This window comes from Psittacula echo, assembly GCF_963264785.1.
Source record: "Psittacula echo genome assembly, chromosome: 6".
Lineage (NCBI taxonomy): Eukaryota > Metazoa > Chordata > Aves > Psittaciformes > Psittacidae > Psittacula > Psittacula echo.
Genome location: NC_137743.1, coordinates 23,701,970 through 23,719,964, shown reverse-complemented (window position 1 = coordinate 23,719,964; position 17,995 = coordinate 23,701,970). Strand labels below are relative to the sequence as shown.

Sequence of the window (17,995 nt, the reverse complement as noted above, 5' to 3'; positions counted from 1 at the left end):
CCAGGGCAAAGCGCTGAGTCACTCCCGCTGTCCTCTCCTGCTGCCGCCTCCCGCTGGCCGGGACCGGCCGCGCAGCTGACTCGGCGGGAGGCCAGCGGCAAGAGCAGCCCGGGGGCTGCTCCTTGGGGAGGGCCGTGCCCGGTGTGCTCGCAGCACTACCCCTACTGCTGGGGACAGCGAGCGAGGTCAGTGCCCACCCCATCGCATCCCGCCTGGCCGGTGCTGCGCTGGGCACAGCCCTGGGAGCAGGGAGGGCCAGAGCGCATCGCTGCGCAGCGGCGGGCGGGGAACGGAGGTGAGGATGCTGGGCACCGGACAGGGACCGGCGGCTGGAGGGCGCCTCCCCATGACCTCACCCTCATAACAGGCGAGCGCGTGACGTCACACGGCGGCGGCGGCGCGGTTGGCTGCAGCCGCAGCCCGTCGGGCAACGGAACCCGCCTCCAGCCCCTGCGGCGGCCCGGGAAGGGGGGGGTCGCGCGACGCCGGCCGCGGGCGGCCCGGGGCGGGCGGGGAGGCCTCGGCTGCGGCACGCAGGTGGGCACCGAGCGGCGGGGGAAGCGGGAGAGGGGCGCAAGAGTTGCGCCGGGGAGCGGGACCGGCCCGGTGCGGTGTCCTCCAGTGCTGCCGCTCCCCGTGTCTCAGAGCCGCTGGCCGCAGCCCAGGGCTGCCAGCTGCTGGCGGCGGAGGAGGAGTTGGAGGGGGAGAGGAGGGGTGGGAGCGGAAACTTCCAACAGCAGCGCCGGGCCAGGAGCTCCGGGAGCGCCATGTTTACAGCGGGGCAGGGGGGCGTGCCCCAGCGGCACCGCCCCGTCGCGTTCCCGGTGCCGTGCTGGTGCCGTACTAGTGGAGGGGCCAGCACCGCCCACCCCGTCAGCTGATGCGCCCGGTCAGTGCGGGCGGGGGGCGAGTAAGGGGTGAGGGCGCGGCACCCCGGGGTCATGGGGAGTGGGCTGGAGCGGCGGAATTCCGTCCCCGATCTGGGATGGGTCGTTCTGTTGAAGTGCCCCGGCGTGCCCGGAGACGGGGAGGGTCGCCGCTGAGCCCTTAATCCGCTCCAGTCGCTAAGCACCTTAGCGGGCTGCTCCTGCCCACCCCATGGGGCGGGAGGGGAGCTGGGGCAGCGGGGAGGATCAGGGTTGACAGCGAGGATCCGTGTACCCTTGCTCGGGCGAGTTGGGGTGATCCAGGTGGGACAGCGCTGCGACAGCAGCCAGGGGTCCCGGCTGCAGCTGTGCGTGGCCAAGGTGCAAGCAGGGTGCTCGAGAAGCGTGTGTAGGATGGCTACTGAGCCACTCCTGGCGGGCCTGTGGGATGGCCGGAGTACCTGGGGAGGGCAGGGGAACCCACTCTTGCTCTCTCATGCCTGGTGCTGTCAGGCTGTGCCTGCAGACCCCCTGACGTTGCCTTTCCCCCTACAGTGACCCTGCGGGACAGCCACACGTCATGGTGGACTACTACGAAGCGCTGGGGGTGAGCCGCAGTGCCACCGCCGACGACATCAAGAAGGCGTAAGTGGGTGTCAGGCATGACCCTGCCCACCGGGCACAGCAGCCTGAGCCACAGGTCTCCCTTCCTCTCAGTGCCAGCAAGACAGGTGCTCCTTTGGGGCTGGTGGGGACAAGGCCCAGCTCCAGAGGTGACAATCCAGCCTTTGTTTCCTTTGTGCAGAGGCCAGAGCAGGACTGGGCTTTTCTGCCACACAAAAGCATCTGTTGGTGGGGTTTGGTCCCTTTGTCCCTGCTCTCAGGCCAGGGCTGGGGATGGAGGTAGGAGGTGGATCTCACTGGTGTCTGGAGGTGTCCCTTCTCTGCTGGAGGGGATGACAGAGGGCTGGGGTGTGGGGGCTCTGCTGATGTCAGGGTTGGGGAGCTGGAGTTCACAGGGTAAGAAACAGCATGTGCCCTGGCAGGGACATGGGCCCTGCTGGCAGGAGCATGCTGTGCCCCAGGCACTGTGGGGGAGCCCTGGGGGTGGCCAGAGCCTCCAGCAGTTCCTGCCTGGCACCCTGCTGAGGTCCTGCTGCTCTCAATGGGGTAAGGCATCACCTGGGGACAATAGGTGCAGACTAGTAGCTTGCTTGGGGGGTCAGAGGTCCATGCTGGGGGTGGCTTCCTAAGAGTGGGTGAGAGAAGTTGGGCAGCTGGGTTAACCCCAGCTAGCTACAGGCAGAAGGAAATGGCTGCTTATCTCTGGAAGCCCTCAGCAATCCACGTTCCATTCATGCCCATGGTGGAGCCCAGGAAGGCTCTGGAGCCAACCTGTGAGCACCATGCAGAGCTGAGACAGGCACAGGCTGCACTGCAGGAGGCACAGTGTCATGCCACAAATGTGTGTTCTGGAGGCAGGACCAGTCCAGAAAGCTCCTGTTTGATGCCAAAGGCTGTAGGGTCCTGGATGAAGCAGTCTCGGGTGCCTGTGCCCACAGGGTCAGTGGTGTGGACTCGGAGCAGGGTTGCTAGGAGGCCCACTGCCCAAGGGCTGCTGTGTGCCCATTGCTGCCCATCTGTGCAGGTACAGGAAGGCCGCGCTGAAATGGCACCCAGATAAAAACCCGGACAACAAGGAGTATGCTGAGCAGAGGTTCAAGGAAATCGCTGAGGCGTACGAAGTGCTGTCGGACAGTAAGAGGCCATGGTGCTGTCCTGTGTGTCCCCTTGCCCTTGGAGCTTCTCATTCTGGGGTGTCCTGCTACTGGGCTTACCCAGGTGGCATCGGTGGACATCCCTAGATGCAGTGGGTCCCTCCAGTCTTACTGCCTGGCTTGTGGGGCTTGGTTACCTCCCTGCACATCCCCCGAAACAGTCTTTGGAAGATGCTGGCGTGCTGGCCTCCAGGATGAGGTCTCCCCAGTGGGGCTGAGACTCGTGCCTCCTCACCCAATGTCTCAACTTAGGTTTGGGAGCAGTGCGGGTGCAGCGGGGGCTCATGCCAACCCCCCTCCTTTTGCTGTTCTGTACTTCCCTTGGCTGGGGCATCATTGGTGCTCCTGCTTGTGCCTGGCAGCCAGCTCCCCGCAGCCCCCTTTCTTCTCCTTCCAGAGCAGAAGCGCGATATCTATGACCGTTATGGCAAGGACGGACTCATGGGGGCAGGTGAGTGGGTGAGCAGAGCCATGGGATCAGTGCAGTGCTGGATATGGCCCCATCTGAAGATGTGGTGTGGGTCTGTACCCCTTGGGGCTTCGCGCTCCTCTGGGGATTCCCCCCAGGACTCCACTTAACTCTGAGCTTTCTCCTCCAGCAGGACCAGGAGGCTCTGGGGCCAGTGCTGGGGCTCCCGAATTCACCTTCACCTTCCGCAGCGCTCACGATGTCTTCCGGGAGTTCTTTGGCGGGCGAGACCCCTTTGCTGACTTCTTCGGTGTGTGCAGGGCAGGGGGGCCAGGGCTGGCTCTGGGATAACCCTCTGACTGGGCTTGGGCATAGAACACATGGCTGGCCCCAGTGGGGGCTCCACATGGCCCTGCTCCTGGCTCGCCAAGCCGTGGGGGCAGTATTGATGGGGGGGGGGGTCCCTGCTTTCCAGATGAGATGCTGCCCTTCTCTGAGCTGCGAGGACCTGGCCCACGGCACCACGGAGGAGGTCACTTCTTTTCCACCTTCCCAGGATCCTCAGGTGGGAGACGCTGTCAGCCCATAGCTGGCCTGGGGAGTCCCAGAACATGGCATGCTCCTGAGCAGGGTCCATCCCCTGCTTTCCTTGTGCTCCCTACTGTGGCACTGACCTTGTCACTCCCTATTCCAGATTTCTTCGCCTCGTCCTTCAGCTCCGGTGGCAACAGAGGGCTGGGCTTCCGCTCTGTCTCCACCTCCACCACCTTTGTTAATGGCAAGCGCATCACCACCAAGCGGTGAGGGCACTTCCAGCCCTTCTCATCAGTGGCCTTTGGAGCCTGCAGCTTGCTGCTGCTATGCTGTGATAGCCTGGCCCTTGACCGTCTGTCTGTCTGTCTGCAGGATTATCGAGAATGGGCAGGAGCGGGTGGAAGTGGAGGAGGATGGGGAGCTGAAGTCGATCCACATTGATGGTGAGAAGCAGCACTGGAGACCAACCTGCTGGGATCTGGCAGCGTCACTTCCCAAGTGCCCTTTCTCTCTGGGGACCCCTCTAGTTTGAGATGGCTGGGGGGTGCTGGATCCAGGCTTGGTTTTAGGCTGATCCCTGTTTGGGGCTCTGCTATAGAGGGCTGGTGGGTGGGCAAGAATTGATGGGGCCCTGTGCCAGCTCTGAGCAGATGGAGCAGATGGGGCCCCCATCTCCTGCCCCTGTTCCCGTAGGTGTCCCTGATGACATGGCTCTGGGGCTGGAGCTGAGCCGGCGCGAGCAGCAAGCCTTCCCCAGCGCGCAGCCCACCTCGCCACCTGCCCCCCACCAGCCTGCGAGCTCCTCGCCCGTCTGCCTCTACACAGACAGCGAGGACGAGGATGAGGACTTGCAGCTGGCCATGGCCTACAGCCTCTCAGAGATGGAGGCTGCGGGGCACCACCGAGCAGGTGGGCACGCCCCTGGCACCCCATCCTCCTCCCGCAGAGCCCGCGGCACCCGGGGGGGGCCGGAGCGGGAGGTGGCAGGGGCCGGCAGCCCCGCCACAGAGGGGCATGAACCTGCTGCCCCCAGAGCAAAGCAGTGGCACTGCCCCCTGCTCTGAGCGTGAGGCTGAGGCTGTGCCCCTACCGTGGGGCAAGGAGAGAAAACTGGGGTGTTGCTGCATGGGGCTCGGCTCCTGCCTCCCCCAGCAAGGTTGGGGACTCTCCTGCCCTGTCTCCTTGCTGCCGCTCAGGTGGGTGGGCAGCTGATGGCACCCCGGGTGGGGGGGCTTCCAGAGTTGGGGGTGGTGGCTGGAAGAGGGGTGCTGGTGGGTTTCTGGAAGCACAGGATGCCTGTGAGCAGGTGTGCCCTGGCTCTGCCTGCTCCTCTCTCCCTGCCTGCCCTGCAGACACACAAGGGCTCCAGGCACTGCCTCCCTGGCTGCTGCCTGCCCCTGCCCACGCTGGAAGTACAGGGTTGAGCTCTCCCTTCTTGCAAGGAGGGATCTCTGTGTGTGAGCTCTGCTTCGTGGCTTGTGTCTGTCTTTCTCTCCTCTGGATGCTGTCACTCCTGCCTGTACTCCCTCCTCCTCTGTTTCTCCCACTGCAGACCCTGCCTGGTCACCCCTGCCCTATGCCTTGCACACCTTGCAGGGCACTGTCACCCCTCTGCCTTGGCCTGGGGGGCACTGTGCCTCCCTGCTTCCTGCAGCAGCAGTGACCCTCAGTGATGCTCACAGGCATTCCCACCCTCATCGTTTCCAGTTGTAGTCCTGCCTTGGCTCTCTTTCTCCTCCTCCTGGGACCTTCCTTGCTCCCTCCCTGCCCCTCTCCAGCCCTGGCCAAGGAGGGTTTCACAGGTGCTGTTGTGTCCCCCCCTCCGCTTTTCTCCCCAGGTGTGTTCTGAGGCTGCTGCGCCCAGGGACCGCGCACGCCTGCTCACCCATGGAGGCTCTCCCAGCCAGGACTCCGCTTTGTCCCTGCACGGCCACCCCCTGCCACCCCCTTCCCCAGCACCCTCTGGCTCCGTGGGACACAGTGGGGGGGAGCACCACAGTGCTTATGGCTGAGCAATACCTGGGGGTGGGGAGAGATGCCCCAGGCACCACGAGGTGGTGGGGAGGGTGTTGGTGGTGGTGGGCTGTAGATTAGGCTGCTGGGGGGGTGCTGATGGCAGGCAGCAAGGGGCAGCATGGCTGTGCTCACCCAGTGGGGCTGGGCTCTGCCTCCCTCCTCACTGTAGCCCCCCCCTCCCTGCTCCCTTCTGCTGACAGCTGTCAATAAACCTGTTTGCAGGAGCTGCTGCCTGGGGGTGTCTCTGGGCTGGGGACTCTGGGGTCTTTTCCACGTCCTTCACAGGCAGAGGGTCCCTGCTGCACTTGTCTGGTGGTTGTGGAGTGTGGGATGTGCTGCTGCATAGTGCATTCTGGATAGTGACCAATGATTCCCCATGCCCCCCATACACACAAAGGCAGAGGCCAGGCCTGGCTGCAGCTGCACAAACGTGACACGAGAACTTTATTCACATGAAGATACAAAATTATATTTCTCTAGAAATTTCTCTTCTGCTTGAGTGACGAGGCGGGAGCACATAGGGAGGATCAGGGGCTGGGACAGGCCCTCCTGCACCCAGTACCCCCAGCCATGAGGGACCCCTGCCCACTCCACAGGCACAGACAGGGAGCTGACACAGGACCACAAGACTGGGGGGTAGGACAACAACTTGGGGGCTCATAGCCAACTCCCAGCACCATCAGCTGGACCTCTCCTGTGCAGGGACTAGGGGACACAAACCCTGTCCCCTCAGTGGTGGCAGCAGATGTGATGGTTTTGGTGCCCTGTGCACAGAGGGGCTGAGCCCTGTGTGCCTGGGGAGAAGGGAAGGGAGGGTCTGGGGGGGAAACAGAGCCAGCAGCACAGACAGCATTTTACAGGGAGAGCGGTCCCACAGGCAGGGCAAGGAGAGCACGCAAAGCTGGGGGGCAGGGGGGAAGACGAGAGGGAAGGGCTCCTCGCCATCACTGTGGCAGTGCCTTCAGGATGGCATTCACTTCCTCAGCCACAGCCGTCAGTGCGAACTCAAACTGGTCCTGGGGGAGTGGAGGAGGGGGGACATGAGGGTCCATGTCAGCCCAGCACTGGGAGGTGTACTGAGGGAGGGAGAGGAGCCCCAGTTTGGGGGTACCTTGGTCTGCACCATGCCAGGCCGCTGGTCTCGGATGTGCTCCAGCGTAGCAGCTATGTCTATCTCCTTCACCCCTGGGGCAGAGGGTGAGAAAGGTGCTAGGAGGGGGGGCCACAGGCCAAGTACATGGCCTTGCAGCCCCCCAGAACAGGGGGGAAGCAGTGCTGCCCTGCACCTACCTTTGGCCATTCGGTTTAGGACCATGTCAATGAGGATGTACGTCCCGGTCCTGCCTGCACCATCACTGCAAGACACAGACACTTGGAGCAGGGGGACCAGCTCCAGGGACTGGTCCTGGCCAGCAAGTCCCAGTCTTGCAGCCACCCCCAGGCTATACCCCCAAGCCAGCCCCAGCGGTACCTGCAATGCACAATAATAGGGCAGGAGCGACCCCGGTAGCACTTGTTCACCTTCCTGCAAGGACAAGAGGGAGCAGGTCAGTGCCCTGCCATGCCAGGGACAAGGCTGTGCTAGGAGCCCCTCGCTGTGCTGAGCTGGGGTGAAGAGGGGCAGTGGGCACCCCATGATGTGGCCCTGGGGGTCCACCACATGGTTCCTCCTGCCTCCCCAGTGGCAATGGGCATGGGATGGGGCCCATGAGCAGAATGGGGCTGGGGAAGGAAAAGAGCCCATCTCCTGAGGTGCCCAGCCTGGGAAGGGGAGCAGTGGCAGGACCCCAGGGGAGCAGCTCTGGTCCGGTGGGGTGCGAAGCTGGGGGCCAGGCGCCGGCGGGGCTCCCAGCATGCTCCATGCAGCAGGCACGGCTGCCAACGATCACTTTTGTGACTATGCAACTGGAGCCAGATTACTAGCTGCAAATCACAAAAATGACGCCGGCAGCTGCGAGAGAGAGACAGAGACAGACAGAGAGACAGAGAGAGCGTGAGCGGGGCGGAGAGGAGGGCGATGTGCTCGGAGAACCCACGCTGCCCTAAGAAGCCCTGGCCAGCCCCCAGCCCACCATCCCCCAGGGACCCAGAGACCCAACTAGGCACTGCCTGCAAACCCCCTGGGAGCAGTCCCGGCCCCGCTGCCCTCTCCCCTAGCTGTAGACCTGATGCTGGCTCTAGGGCATGGGGAGCAATGGGACACAGCTGCTCAAGGCAGGCTCCAGGGGTTTCTTTTTCACCCATGGCTGGGGAAGGTGCCAGGCTGTGCTGTCCCCCATGCCAGCTAAGGGGAAGAGCCCTTTCTCCCCCTCCCCACAAAGGCTGGAGAGTCCTAGCAACCTCGGATGGAGGTTTCTAACCCACCGAGCTCTGCTGAGCCTTATCCCAAGCTGGCCGGAACCGGGTTGGTTCTGCTCCTGCCCATGCACGGCAGCCTCCTGCCCCCCAGTCGGTCCATGCCGCAGCCCTGACCCCCACCACAGCGGCAACGCTGTCCTCGCCCCTCGGCCCCCTGCGGCTGGGAGCCCCGCTGGCTCCTCGGGACACGGTGCCGGGGGGGGCGCTCACCTGCGGAAGTCCAGGAGGGGCCGGGTGGTGGCGGGGATGCCCTCGGCCGGCCAGCTGAGGAAGTGGAACTGCGTCAGGGTGCGGGTCTCTTGCGACTGCACGTTCTTCAGGTAGAAGCTGCGCACCAGGAAGTCCTCGCACCAGATGTGCTCCGACACCAGGTTCACCTGTCCGAGAGAGGCAGCCTGTGGCTATCAGCACTCAAGGGACAGGGGGCTGGAGGATGCTCTTGCCCCAGGCTACTGGCCACACTTGCCTCATAGATATGATAGAGAGAGGAGCCTTCATCTGGCCAGTAGCGGTCACACTGCTTGACACTGTCCTCAGCCAGCGGGCTCAGCATGACGATGACAGTGCAGCCATGTTCCCACACCATCTGCCAGGAAGGCACAGCGGGTGTCACCACAGGGTGATGGCCCAGGCAGGAGGGGGGCCAAGCCACTTGTGACCCATCTGGTGGGCAGCACACAGAAGGACCCCAGCGGGCTGGCACTGCTGGGTGACACTCACCTGCCAGAAGTCAGCGATAGTGTGGGACAGTGGCCCCTGTGTAGCGATGTATGCAGGCATCCGTGGGTCATGCTCAATCTGGTGTGGGAAAGGGGATGTCAGACTGCCTGCTCTTCAGGCAGGGGTGGGTGACACCAGGAGGAGCTGGGGAATACCCCAGGGGTGATGGGAGCACTGGGGAGGGAGGTTCAGGTGCCACATCCATGAGGGAAATGGGTTTTAACCACATCTGAGCAGTAGGGCAGGCATATCGCTCACAAGCAATGTAGCCCCCAGGCATGCGAGCTCAGTCCAGCTCCACCCCAGAGTGGGAGCCTTGCCTGTGCTGAGAGCACATCACAGAGCAGGGTGGCACAGCAGGAGCCCCAGGTGGTTACTCACAATCGGACTGGCGTTGATGAAGTCACTGCGGGACGGGTTGCTCTCAGCTTTTAGCTTGATCCGCACATGGTCATCTAGGGAAATGGAGACCAGGAGCTGTGGTGAGTGCCTGGGGGAGCAAGGCATCCCCATGCCCCACACCACCCTCCTGCCAGGGCCCTGGAAGCTGGTCCCTGGCCACCAGGGATGCTCACAGGGCACATAGTCAGGGTTGCGGTTCTTCTTCAGGTTGGCTTCACTCTGGGCAATGGAGCAGATGCTGGGCTCAGCCTGGTAGGCACAGAGAGCCTGCCACTCCTTGGCCAGCCGGTCCCGGTTGCGGAGATGGTCCTCCATGTATGCCTGGGGCAGAAGGGCAGGGGTCACCCTGGCAGCCAGCCGGGTACACAGGGGCTGGGGAAGGAACCTGCCACCCCAGCAGGCAGGCTTACCAGGATCATGTGTCCAGTGGAGATGTCCATGTTGGACTGAACGGGCTCCTCGCACCAAGAGGGTGTGCTGCTGTGGGAGCTGGGGCTGGGCTGTGGGGCATCGCTGAACTGGGACGAGACGCTGCTGACCCGTGAGGTCTCTGCTGGCGCTGCCGATGCCTCAGCACGGCCAAAGAGAGACTTGGCAGCCATGTGCTGGCGGCACAGCTCCTGGGGGACCCCAATAAAAGCCTTGTCCCTTGGCCACAGCACTGCCCTAGGGCAGCCCCAAGCGATGCTGATGCAGTGGTGCTGCATCCTGCAGGGTCCCGCATCCCACAGGGTCCTACCTGGTATTCCAAGGTGGTGTCAGCAGCACCCTCAGGCCCCAGGGCAGCCAGGCGCTCCTTCTCCCTCTGCTTGGCATGGCGCCGGAGGCAGAAGGCTGCGGAGGCTGCAATGGCAATGCCCGCCACACAGGCCAGCACGATGAAGGTCAGCAGCACCGTATGGAAGCCATCCCCGAAGCGGGATGGGCGTGAGTAGGCAGCGGCCTCGTTGCGCTGGGGGCAGAGCCAAGCAAGGGTTAGCAGATGGCATCTACATGGGGCTGGGGGGGCAGGCACCCCATTCTGTGCCACACTTGGGGTTTTGGGAGACTGAAGCAGAGCAAGGGCATTCGGTGCTGCATTGATTGTCCCAGCATCCTCAGCGGGTGCAGAGCTGGTGTCACTGGAGTGCTGGGTGTCACTGGGGTGACACGGTGCACCCACCTGCATGTTGCATGGAATGTTGCTCACAATCCTTGGTGCTGGGTTGAGCCTGGCCAAGGCCAAGCAACAGAAACCTGCTGCTCCGTTGCTCCTAGCAAGCAGGACTGCTCCCCATGTCAGCTCCAGTTTGAGCTGCCCCCTCTAGGGCAGGCAGTAGCCACATGTTGCTCAGGTTAAGTGGCATCATGCCCAGCTGGAAGTTAATGAGGGCCAGATTCAGACTGGGGGATTTATGGCAAATGATGGACCACTGTAGTGCTGGGTCCAGGGAACTGGTCACAGCTCCCAGGGAACTTCCCTAAACTGGGCTGGCTCTTCCCTGCAGCCAGGGCTCTAAGGAACGACACAGTGGGATTTGCTGGTGCTGCCAGAGGGCTGGTGCCATCCTGGTGGCTGAGAGACAGGTCTCCCAGTCACTCTTCCCAGCTGGAACACAGAGCAGCCCCTGCCACCTTACAGGCAGTGCCCTCAGGGCTCCTTTCTGGTGGCTGGGAGGGATACCCAACCCGTGCCAGTCCCATGCTGGGACAGGATAATGCTGAGCGCTTGCTGGATGAGACCCTCTCCTAAGGCCTTGTCCCAGAGTCGCTGGTGATCAGGATGCTGTCAACCCCCAAGCCAGGTCCTGGGGCAGCACAGGGATGCTGGGGCATCACCGCCACCAAATATGCTGTGCCCAATGAGGTGCCAGAGCCCAGCATTACCTCACTGCCATGGCCTTCTATTGGCTACGAGCCTGATGAGGTTACCGAGGGAACACTGCATCGTCATCACCTACATCATCATCATCATCCTCGCCTGGGGATGCCTCCGACACAGGGGTCCCTGCTGCTGCCTGCCCCCAGCCCCAGCCAGCCCGGCAGCCAGGGGTATCCATCAGTGCCAGCACCTCCTGACTCCCCGGGCACCCAAACAGGATAAGCCCTGCAACCCTGAAGGTGTCAGAAGGTCTGGAGAGGTCAGCAGGGCTGGGGGCAGAAGGGACCTCCCTTACAGGCCTGCGTGGGTCCTGCTCTTCCCCCCTGCCTCTCTACATCCCTTCTTCCCCAAATTTTCCACCAGTCCCACTGAATTCAGAGCCTGGGCAGGGGAAGGTGTAGGTAAAGCACAAGCCGCTCTAGACTGGGGAGATCCACGCAGAAGAGGGCTCACAAAGCTGCCTCAGCCTTTTCTGAGCTCCAGCTCCTGTTATCTCTGCCATCTCTCCCCACTCCTGCCACATCAAAAGGCATTGCCATAGCAACACTCCACATGTTGCTGATGAAGACAGGCTGCCTCCTTAGCCAGGCCACCCCTTCTCCATGGCCTCCTCCTCCTCCAAGGTCCCCACTTCCTTCCTCCCTGCCCACAGCTACGGTCACAAGGCAGGAGGGTGGGAAATGGGGACCCTCCGTTGGGGATGAGCTGCACTACTTCCCTTCCCCACACTGCAAACACAGGAACCATGCTCAGTTCCCCATCTCCAGCCCTGCTCCTTCCCCCAGGAGACTGTTTCTGGGGTCCCCAGAGGAGCATGAGGAGGGGATGCCCCTCTCCAAGCAGATGGCTCCTGCTCCATCCCTGTCTTCAGCTGCTTTGCCATTCTCTGGGGGCATGATAGCATTTTGCCTGCCTAGCCATGGTCTCCAGGGTTCTCTGGGCACAGCCTGGCGCTGGGGTGCCCAGTTGGAGGGAGGTGAGGGTGAAGATGAGCCCTGCAGGGTGCAGCCCCAGGTCATGGAGGAAACCTCTGGGAGACTCTTCCAAACTGCCTTCAAACCCTATGGAGCTGTTAGCCTGGAAAGAGCAGACTGTGCTGTGAGCGCAGGCAGCTGAGCAGTATCACGCTGCCGGGTGAAAGGGGTCACTGGAGCTGTCCTGCTCGACCCCTTTGTCTCCAGCACAGCAGCCCAAACACAGCCCTCTGCTCCTCACTGCCCCACAGACCCACAGGGTAGGCTTGCTCATGAAGACCCCTGCCCCCCAGGGCTGGGGCACAGCGCACTTCCCAGCTCTGTCCCAACCCTGTCCCCAGCCCCAAGGGATGGGCACAGTCGCTCCTACCTCTCCCACTCCTGTTTGCACCACCTTCAGGCCCAGCTCAGCCTCCAGCTCTGCCTTTGCTTGCTCTGTGAACAGAGAGGAAATGGTCAGAGGGGTGCTTCCCCCTCACCCAAGAGACCCTCGACAGAGACAGAGCCAAGGGATACTCCCGACAGCTGCCCAATCCACACCAGCTCTCCAGTTCAGCCAAGGGCAGTGGGATCTATGGTGGGAGCGCCCACTTCTCAGGCACCCCTCAATGAGGGGAAGAGTGGACCAGGGGACCCCTTTCCAACTCACCAGCCTGGCTGGCCACATCTGACAGTGAGAGGTTCTGGGGGTTCTGCCGGATACGGAAGGTGAGCGCAGGACCAACAACACTGCCAGGGAAGCGGGGACACAGCATGAGACTGGGAAGCACAGCCCCCATCCCCATCACCACAGCATGCTCCCTCCTGGTCCGCCTCCCAGGTGGCTGTGCATGGCCAGGGCTGTGACAGCAGCACCCCACGGCCTCACTGCCCTCACCTGATGTTGATGAAGCTGGCCGTGGAGAGGTGGAGGTGCTTGGCCAGGAGCTCCAGCAGCCGCACGCCTGCAGCCAGCCCCAGGGGCCTGTGGGGACAGCGGCAGGGTGAGGAGCTGGGTGCTAGGGGAGAGCCCACGCTTCCCATGGCTGCGGAAGGGGGACAAGCAAGCTCAGGGAGTCCTGTGCATGCAGCAAAGGCTGTGCTGGCTGCCGGGGTGGCAGAAGGAAAGAGCATGGGGATGTGTGGTGATGGGGGTAAGCTAACACCCCCCGCTTGCACAGGAGTGTGCACAGAGGCAGTTGTGCACACACTTGGCCGAGCCCAACCCCGCATCCTGTCCTGCAGCAGTGAGCTCTGGCCTTGGCTTGGGCTTTGGGGGAGGGAGGTTTTTGGGTGGGATAAGGATGATGTGTGGAGAGGGGCTGGGGAGCTGACCCTACCACAGACCCAAACAGGCTCAGCCGAGCATGTGGAGCCATGACAGCCAGCATGGAGGGGATACAGACCCTGCGCACACACACATCCCCCCTTGCCTGACCCCCAGCTCTCACTTCTGGTCTGTGATGATGTAGCCATACTCATCCGGTGGTCGTGTGCCCCGCTGCACCCCACCGTCCTTCGCCTCCGTGTAGCTCTTCTTCACCACAATTGGCCTCCCGGGGCTAAGCACCTGCTCACTGGGTCCCTGCTGCGGCTCAGCCTGGGGGGCTGGCGAGGACACTGCCCTGTCCCTCAGGCCATCCCCTGGGGTGCTGCTGGTTGGGGCTGGCACTGTGGAGGAAGGGGGCACTGGCTGCTCTCTGTGCTGCATATCCCTCTCCATCACCTGCAGGGAAAGAAAGGGAGGAGCTGGGACTTCTGAGGAGAGCCTAGGGGGCTGCCCCACAATCACCTCCCTGCATCTCACCTGCATTGTGGCACCTCCTCCAGCACCACTCTGCTGCAAACCCACCCGTTTCACTGTGGGCACTTCAGGGCCAGCAAGACCTGTCAAGGAGAGAGACAGAGGTCCTGCAGCATGCACCCCGAAAGGCAACACTCCCTACCCTGGAACAGGGCGTGCGGGCACCCACCACTGCCAGTCCCTGTGCCCCACTCACCAGAGCTCTGGATCAGCTGGAGGAGGGTGGAGAGGCTGCTCAGCTGCTGAGGGCTCAGCTCTGGCAGCCCCAGGCCATAGCTGGCCAGGAGAGAGGTCAGTCTCTTCAGGGCAGCATCTGTAACACAACAGAGCATCAGGTTGGATGCTGTGCACCTGCACAGGTACCACGGGCTGGGAATGCATCAGCTGGGGCAGGTGTGGTTAAGGGAATACATCACCCATGGGCATGAAGCCAAAGAAAGGGGGAGTCTGAACTATGAGGAACATGGCTGTGGGGACAGGATGGGGATGAAGGCTGGAGAACATGGTACCTGTCTGTGCAGGGGGTGGCTGGGAAGCCAGGGGCGCTGGTTGCTCCTTTTCCTCCATGTCCCTGTAGTTACTGGGGAGCCGCAAGCTGTGCTGGAGCCTGGTGCTGGGAGGTTCAGGGCGGCCCGCTTTCTCTCTGGGCAGGGAAAGCATACCCAAGTCCTGGAAGAGATGCCCCCCGTCCATTCCTGGCTGCCCACCATAGGAGGGCGCAGGGCCGGCCCCAAAAAGAGCCTGGGCGGGGACCCGGCCCAGCAGCGAGGAGGTCTCGGGGCTCTGCCTGGCCGAGCCGCCAGGGAGCTGGTGAGCGCTGTCCTGGTAGCCGAACTGCAACTGAAACACAGAGCCACCAAGGTCAAACGGCACAGGGCTCCTGCCACCCCACGGCAGGGCACCCCAGAGGCGGGGCTTACCCCAGCACCGGCAGAAGGAGGATGTGGGGAGTGCAGCAGCCCCTTGCCCGTCTCTACTTTTCCAGCTAGGAGGACACTTACCCCCCGCTTACCTTGTGGTAGGAGTAGGGGTTGAGCAGAGCATCCTCATATCCCAGCTGGGGCAGGGAGGGCAGCAGCAGGTGCTCCAGGTACCGCTGCAGCAGAGGGGAGGGCAGCAGCGGCAGGGGCTGCCCCAGATGCTGAGCTGCGGACAGGCCCGAGTCCGTGGCGAGCGGAGCTCGCCGGGGGGAGCCACGGAGGGGCAGGAACCTCGGATGCAAACAGCACTGGGGTGACTCACCTGGGTATGGGGGAGGTCCCCCCTCCAAACCCCATTTGGAGGGCAAAGCTCTCACTGTCCTGCTCTGCTCGTAGGCCAGTGGCTGGCACTGCCCTACCTGTCCCTGGCTGCTGCCTCCAGTGAGGGCGGCAGGCGAATGCGGGGAATGCGCTCCATCTCTTGCGAGATCACGTACTGGGTGATGCCGTCCTGCCATGAGAGCCCTGCCATGGGAGGGGGCTGTGAGACACAGAAGTCCTGGGGACCATGGGGTGAGCACATGGGAGGCCACCATCTTGTCCTGACCCTGTGTCCCATTGCCTGGGTTTGACACCGCTCCTGCTAGAATCAGCTGGACCCCAGTTCAGCCCAGCCTGGCCCCTGGGGCAGCAGGACCCCAGGCAGCTGCAGTGCCACTCAGAAATGCTGCCTGACACCCCCTTCCCACCGCACTCCCCCTTTCACCTTGTGCCATGAGATGCCGCAAGACATCCTGAAGGCGCTGGAGCACAGAAGAGGTGACTTGGAAGTAGGGTCTGTCCTGCACAGAGCCCACCTGGCACTGTCCAAACAGCCCATCTGCAAGAGAGGGGAGGCAGTCGAGCTGGATGGATGAACACCTGCGGGGTGGGAGTCTCTGGACACAGTCCCAACTTTTCCCTGCCATGGCCCCCCCGCATTGGACCCCAATTCACCTGTAAGGCATCCCTGCACCCTCTCCCACCCCTTGGGAAGGAAGAAGGGATCCCTGCACCTCTGCTAGCCACCTACCCTGCACGCACACCTCCTGGGGGGAGCACAGCCTCCGGTCAAACAGGCAGCCTGGGACGGACAGACAGACAGACACGCAGGTCAGTCAGCACTGTGCTCAAGGGGGTCTACAGTGGGGTTTGCTCATCACCAGCTGCTTGGGGACCCTCACTCCCCCAGGGAAGTGCCACAGGGGTGCAATGTAGTGATGGGGGAGCACAGCCTGGTAGCCACAGGCAGGGACTCAGTGCCAGCCTCTCCCACTCAAACCCAAGATGGGAGCTGCGTACAGAACCTGCCTAGCTCTGAGGACAGGAGGAGGCCTGGAGTTTTTTGGGGTGTCAGCAGTTAGGAAGGGAAGGCTGAGGGGGCAGAGACCCACAAGACCGTGTCTGTTGCCCTCCCACATGAGGCACTACGAGGCAGGGACACAGCCCTGCACCTTGTGACACCGGGGATCCACTCTCACTGGGAGGGGGGCCCCAAAGCAGGCATGCAGCGGGGGGGGGGGTGTCTCTCCATTCCCTTCGGGGGGCAGCACTTGGGCAGGGGGCGGCTTCCCCCTTCCTCTCTCCCCCCCCCCCCGGTCCAAGACCGTCAGCAGCGAGAAGGCAGCAGGCGATGACTCAGCCCCGGATGGCAAGGAAGGAACGAGAAAACAACCGGGGGGAGGGGAGGGAGGGGCCCGCGAGCCCGCCGCGGGGGAAGGGGGCAAGTGGGGAAGGAGGTCCCTGAGACCCGGCCATCCAGGGGCCAGTCCCCCGAGGCAGGGGCCAACGCAGGTTCAGGCACAGGACCCCGCTACCGAGGAGGGACCACCGGGCGGCGACGGGAGCGGCGGAAGGAGGGCCGGGCCGGCGGGGCAGGGCGGGCGCTGTCCGCGGTGCTGAAGCGACGCAGCCGCCTCCCGCCGGGACGCTCCGCTTCGCTCCACCGCGAGAGGCGGCACCGGTCCCAATCCCGGGAGGCTTCCCCAGGCAGGACGGGGCTCGGCCGCAGCCGATCCGGCGCCGTTCCCGCCTGCTCTGGGAGGCGGCGGAGCTCTGCAGTGCGGCCGGACCCGTCCCAGCGCTCCTGGGCCCGCCAGAGAATGAGGGGACGCAGCAGTCGGGGGCGCCCGGTAGTGAGTCAGCGACCGCCACCGGGGCTGTGCCGTGCCGGGGGGGGGGCTGCAGCCTTGCTACCGGTAGTGGCACCCGGATCCCAGAGAGCCCCGGGGAGAGACCGCACGGGCCGACCTGGAGGAGAGCAGGTGCACCAGCCCGCCCTCGTGTCCCGGACCGGGCCGTGCTTGCCGGTGGAGGGCGGCTAAAGGGCGCCGGGGTCCCGGAGGAAGCCGCCGCTCGGGGCCGCTGCCTGCGGTTCTCCATCCCTGTGGCAGCCTCAGACACCGGCTTTGCTGCGGGCAGGGTGTCTGAGCGAGAACCGCCCTGCTCCTATCCCATCCCACCGGCCCCAGTGGCGTCAGCAACTCCGCAGCCGCCAGGTTACCCCGGGGCCAGCAGCACCATCAGCAGACCCGGGAGAGAGGCGCCCCCCGGTGCCAGTGCCGCATCCGCGGTGCTGGTACCAAGATGCCTTCTCCTGCTCTCCACCGGGGTCAGGCCTGCCGCTGCGGCCGTGTCAGCACCCAGGGCAGCGGTGACAGCACCGGCCGCGAAGCCAACTGCCCTGCAGCCGCTCTGGGGAAACGCCCCCCAACCTTCGGGGCGCCGCCCTGCCCGGGGCCCCGGTCTCACCGTGCGCGGCGGTGGCGGTAGCGGAGGCGCCGCCGTCCCACAGCAGCCCTCGGCCGGCCAGGAGGAGGAGGCAGAAGACCGCCCGGAGGAGCCGCCGCCCCATGCTCCGCTCACGGCCGCACCATGGCGCACTCGCCGGCCGCGCCCCCGCCGCCGCCGCCGCCGCCAACCCGCGCCCCGCCGTGCCGTGCGCCCCGCCTACCTCCGCCTCTCCGCCAATGGACCACGGTCCACTGCCACCGCGACACGCCCCTCTGACCGCAACCAATCAGAGCCCTGCTCTTCTTTCCCCCCACTTCGGGCTCACGCCCCCCAGTTATCGAGCAGGGCCAATGATGTCGTGTCCCGGGGGGAGACAGCCGAGGACTGCGCCAATCACAACCTCCCTGGAGGCGAGCCACGCCCCCCGGGGGGTGTGCCAGCGCGCCGGCAGTGCCTCGGCCAGTCACCGCCTCCACCAATCACTGCCTGCCCCTTCTAAGTCTTGCGGTCCCATTGGCTCCCGCGCGGGCCACGCCCTTGAGAAGACACCAATGAGTAGCAAGCATCGGGCCACACCCTCACACCCCCACCCAGCAGCACAG

The 17,995-nt window shown here is 64.0% G+C and overlaps 2 protein-coding genes across 8 annotated transcripts; one reads left to right on the top strand and one right to left on the bottom strand.

The window, feature by feature from the left end:
- The first annotated feature begins 88 nt into the window (after positions 1-88).
- On the top strand, positions 89-5,812 carry DNAJB2 (DnaJ heat shock protein family (Hsp40) member B2). Of its 7 annotated transcripts, XM_080621050.1 has the most exons (10): positions 272-537; positions 1,422-1,511; positions 2,515-2,624; positions 3,042-3,095; positions 3,244-3,363; positions 3,529-3,618; positions 3,748-3,853; positions 3,960-4,030; positions 4,281-4,496; positions 5,426-5,812. In XM_080621050.1, the coding sequence occupies exons 2-10, from the start codon at positions 1,447-1,449 to the stop codon at positions 5,434-5,436; spliced, it is 843 nt and encodes a 280-aa protein (XP_080477176.1). In that variant the 5' UTR covers positions 272-537; positions 1,422-1,446; the 3' UTR covers positions 5,437-5,812. The 7 variants fall into 7 exon arrangements, with proteins under 7 accessions (XP_080477172.1, XP_080477175.1, XP_080477174.1 ...); XM_080621046.1 differs by lacking the exon at positions 272-537 and adding an exon at positions 89-185 and having other exon boundaries at positions 4,281-5,812; XM_080621047.1 differs by having other exon boundaries at positions 263-537; positions 3,247-3,363; positions 4,281-5,812.
- Positions 5,813-6,547: 735 nt separating this feature from the next.
- Positions 6,548-17,514, bottom strand: PTPRN (protein tyrosine phosphatase receptor type N; the record flags this gene model as incomplete). The annotated part of the gene is made up of 23 exons (XM_080620894.1): positions 6,548-6,619; positions 6,715-6,788; positions 6,894-6,958; positions 7,075-7,128; positions 8,172-8,338; positions 8,428-8,547; positions 8,682-8,759; positions 9,063-9,136; positions 9,257-9,404; positions 9,494-9,703; positions 9,823-10,035; positions 12,289-12,353; positions 12,568-12,647; positions 12,796-12,882; positions 13,349-13,623; positions 13,705-13,784; positions 13,898-14,014; positions 14,211-14,535; positions 14,714-14,912; positions 15,041-15,146; positions 15,388-15,501; positions 15,694-15,744; positions 17,412-17,514. 23 exons carry the CDS (start codon positions 17,512-17,514, stop codon positions 6,548-6,550), a joined length of 2,877 nt encoding a protein of 958 aa, XP_080477020.1.
- Positions 17,515-17,995: the final 481 nt, after the last annotated feature.

Coding starts and splice junctions, on each gene's coding strand:
- DNAJB2 (XM_080621046.1), top strand. CDS start 1,447: ATGGTGGACTACTACGAAGCGCTGGGGGTGAGCCGCAGTGCCACCGCC. Junction 2,625..3,041: donor GTACGAAGTGCTGTCGGACA/GTAAGAGGCCAT, acceptor TTCTCCTTCCAG/AGCAGAAGCGCGATATCTAT. Junction 3,364..3,528: donor CCCCTTTGCTGACTTCTTCG/GTGTGTGCAGGG, acceptor CCTGCTTTCCAG/ATGAGATGCTGCCCTTCTCT.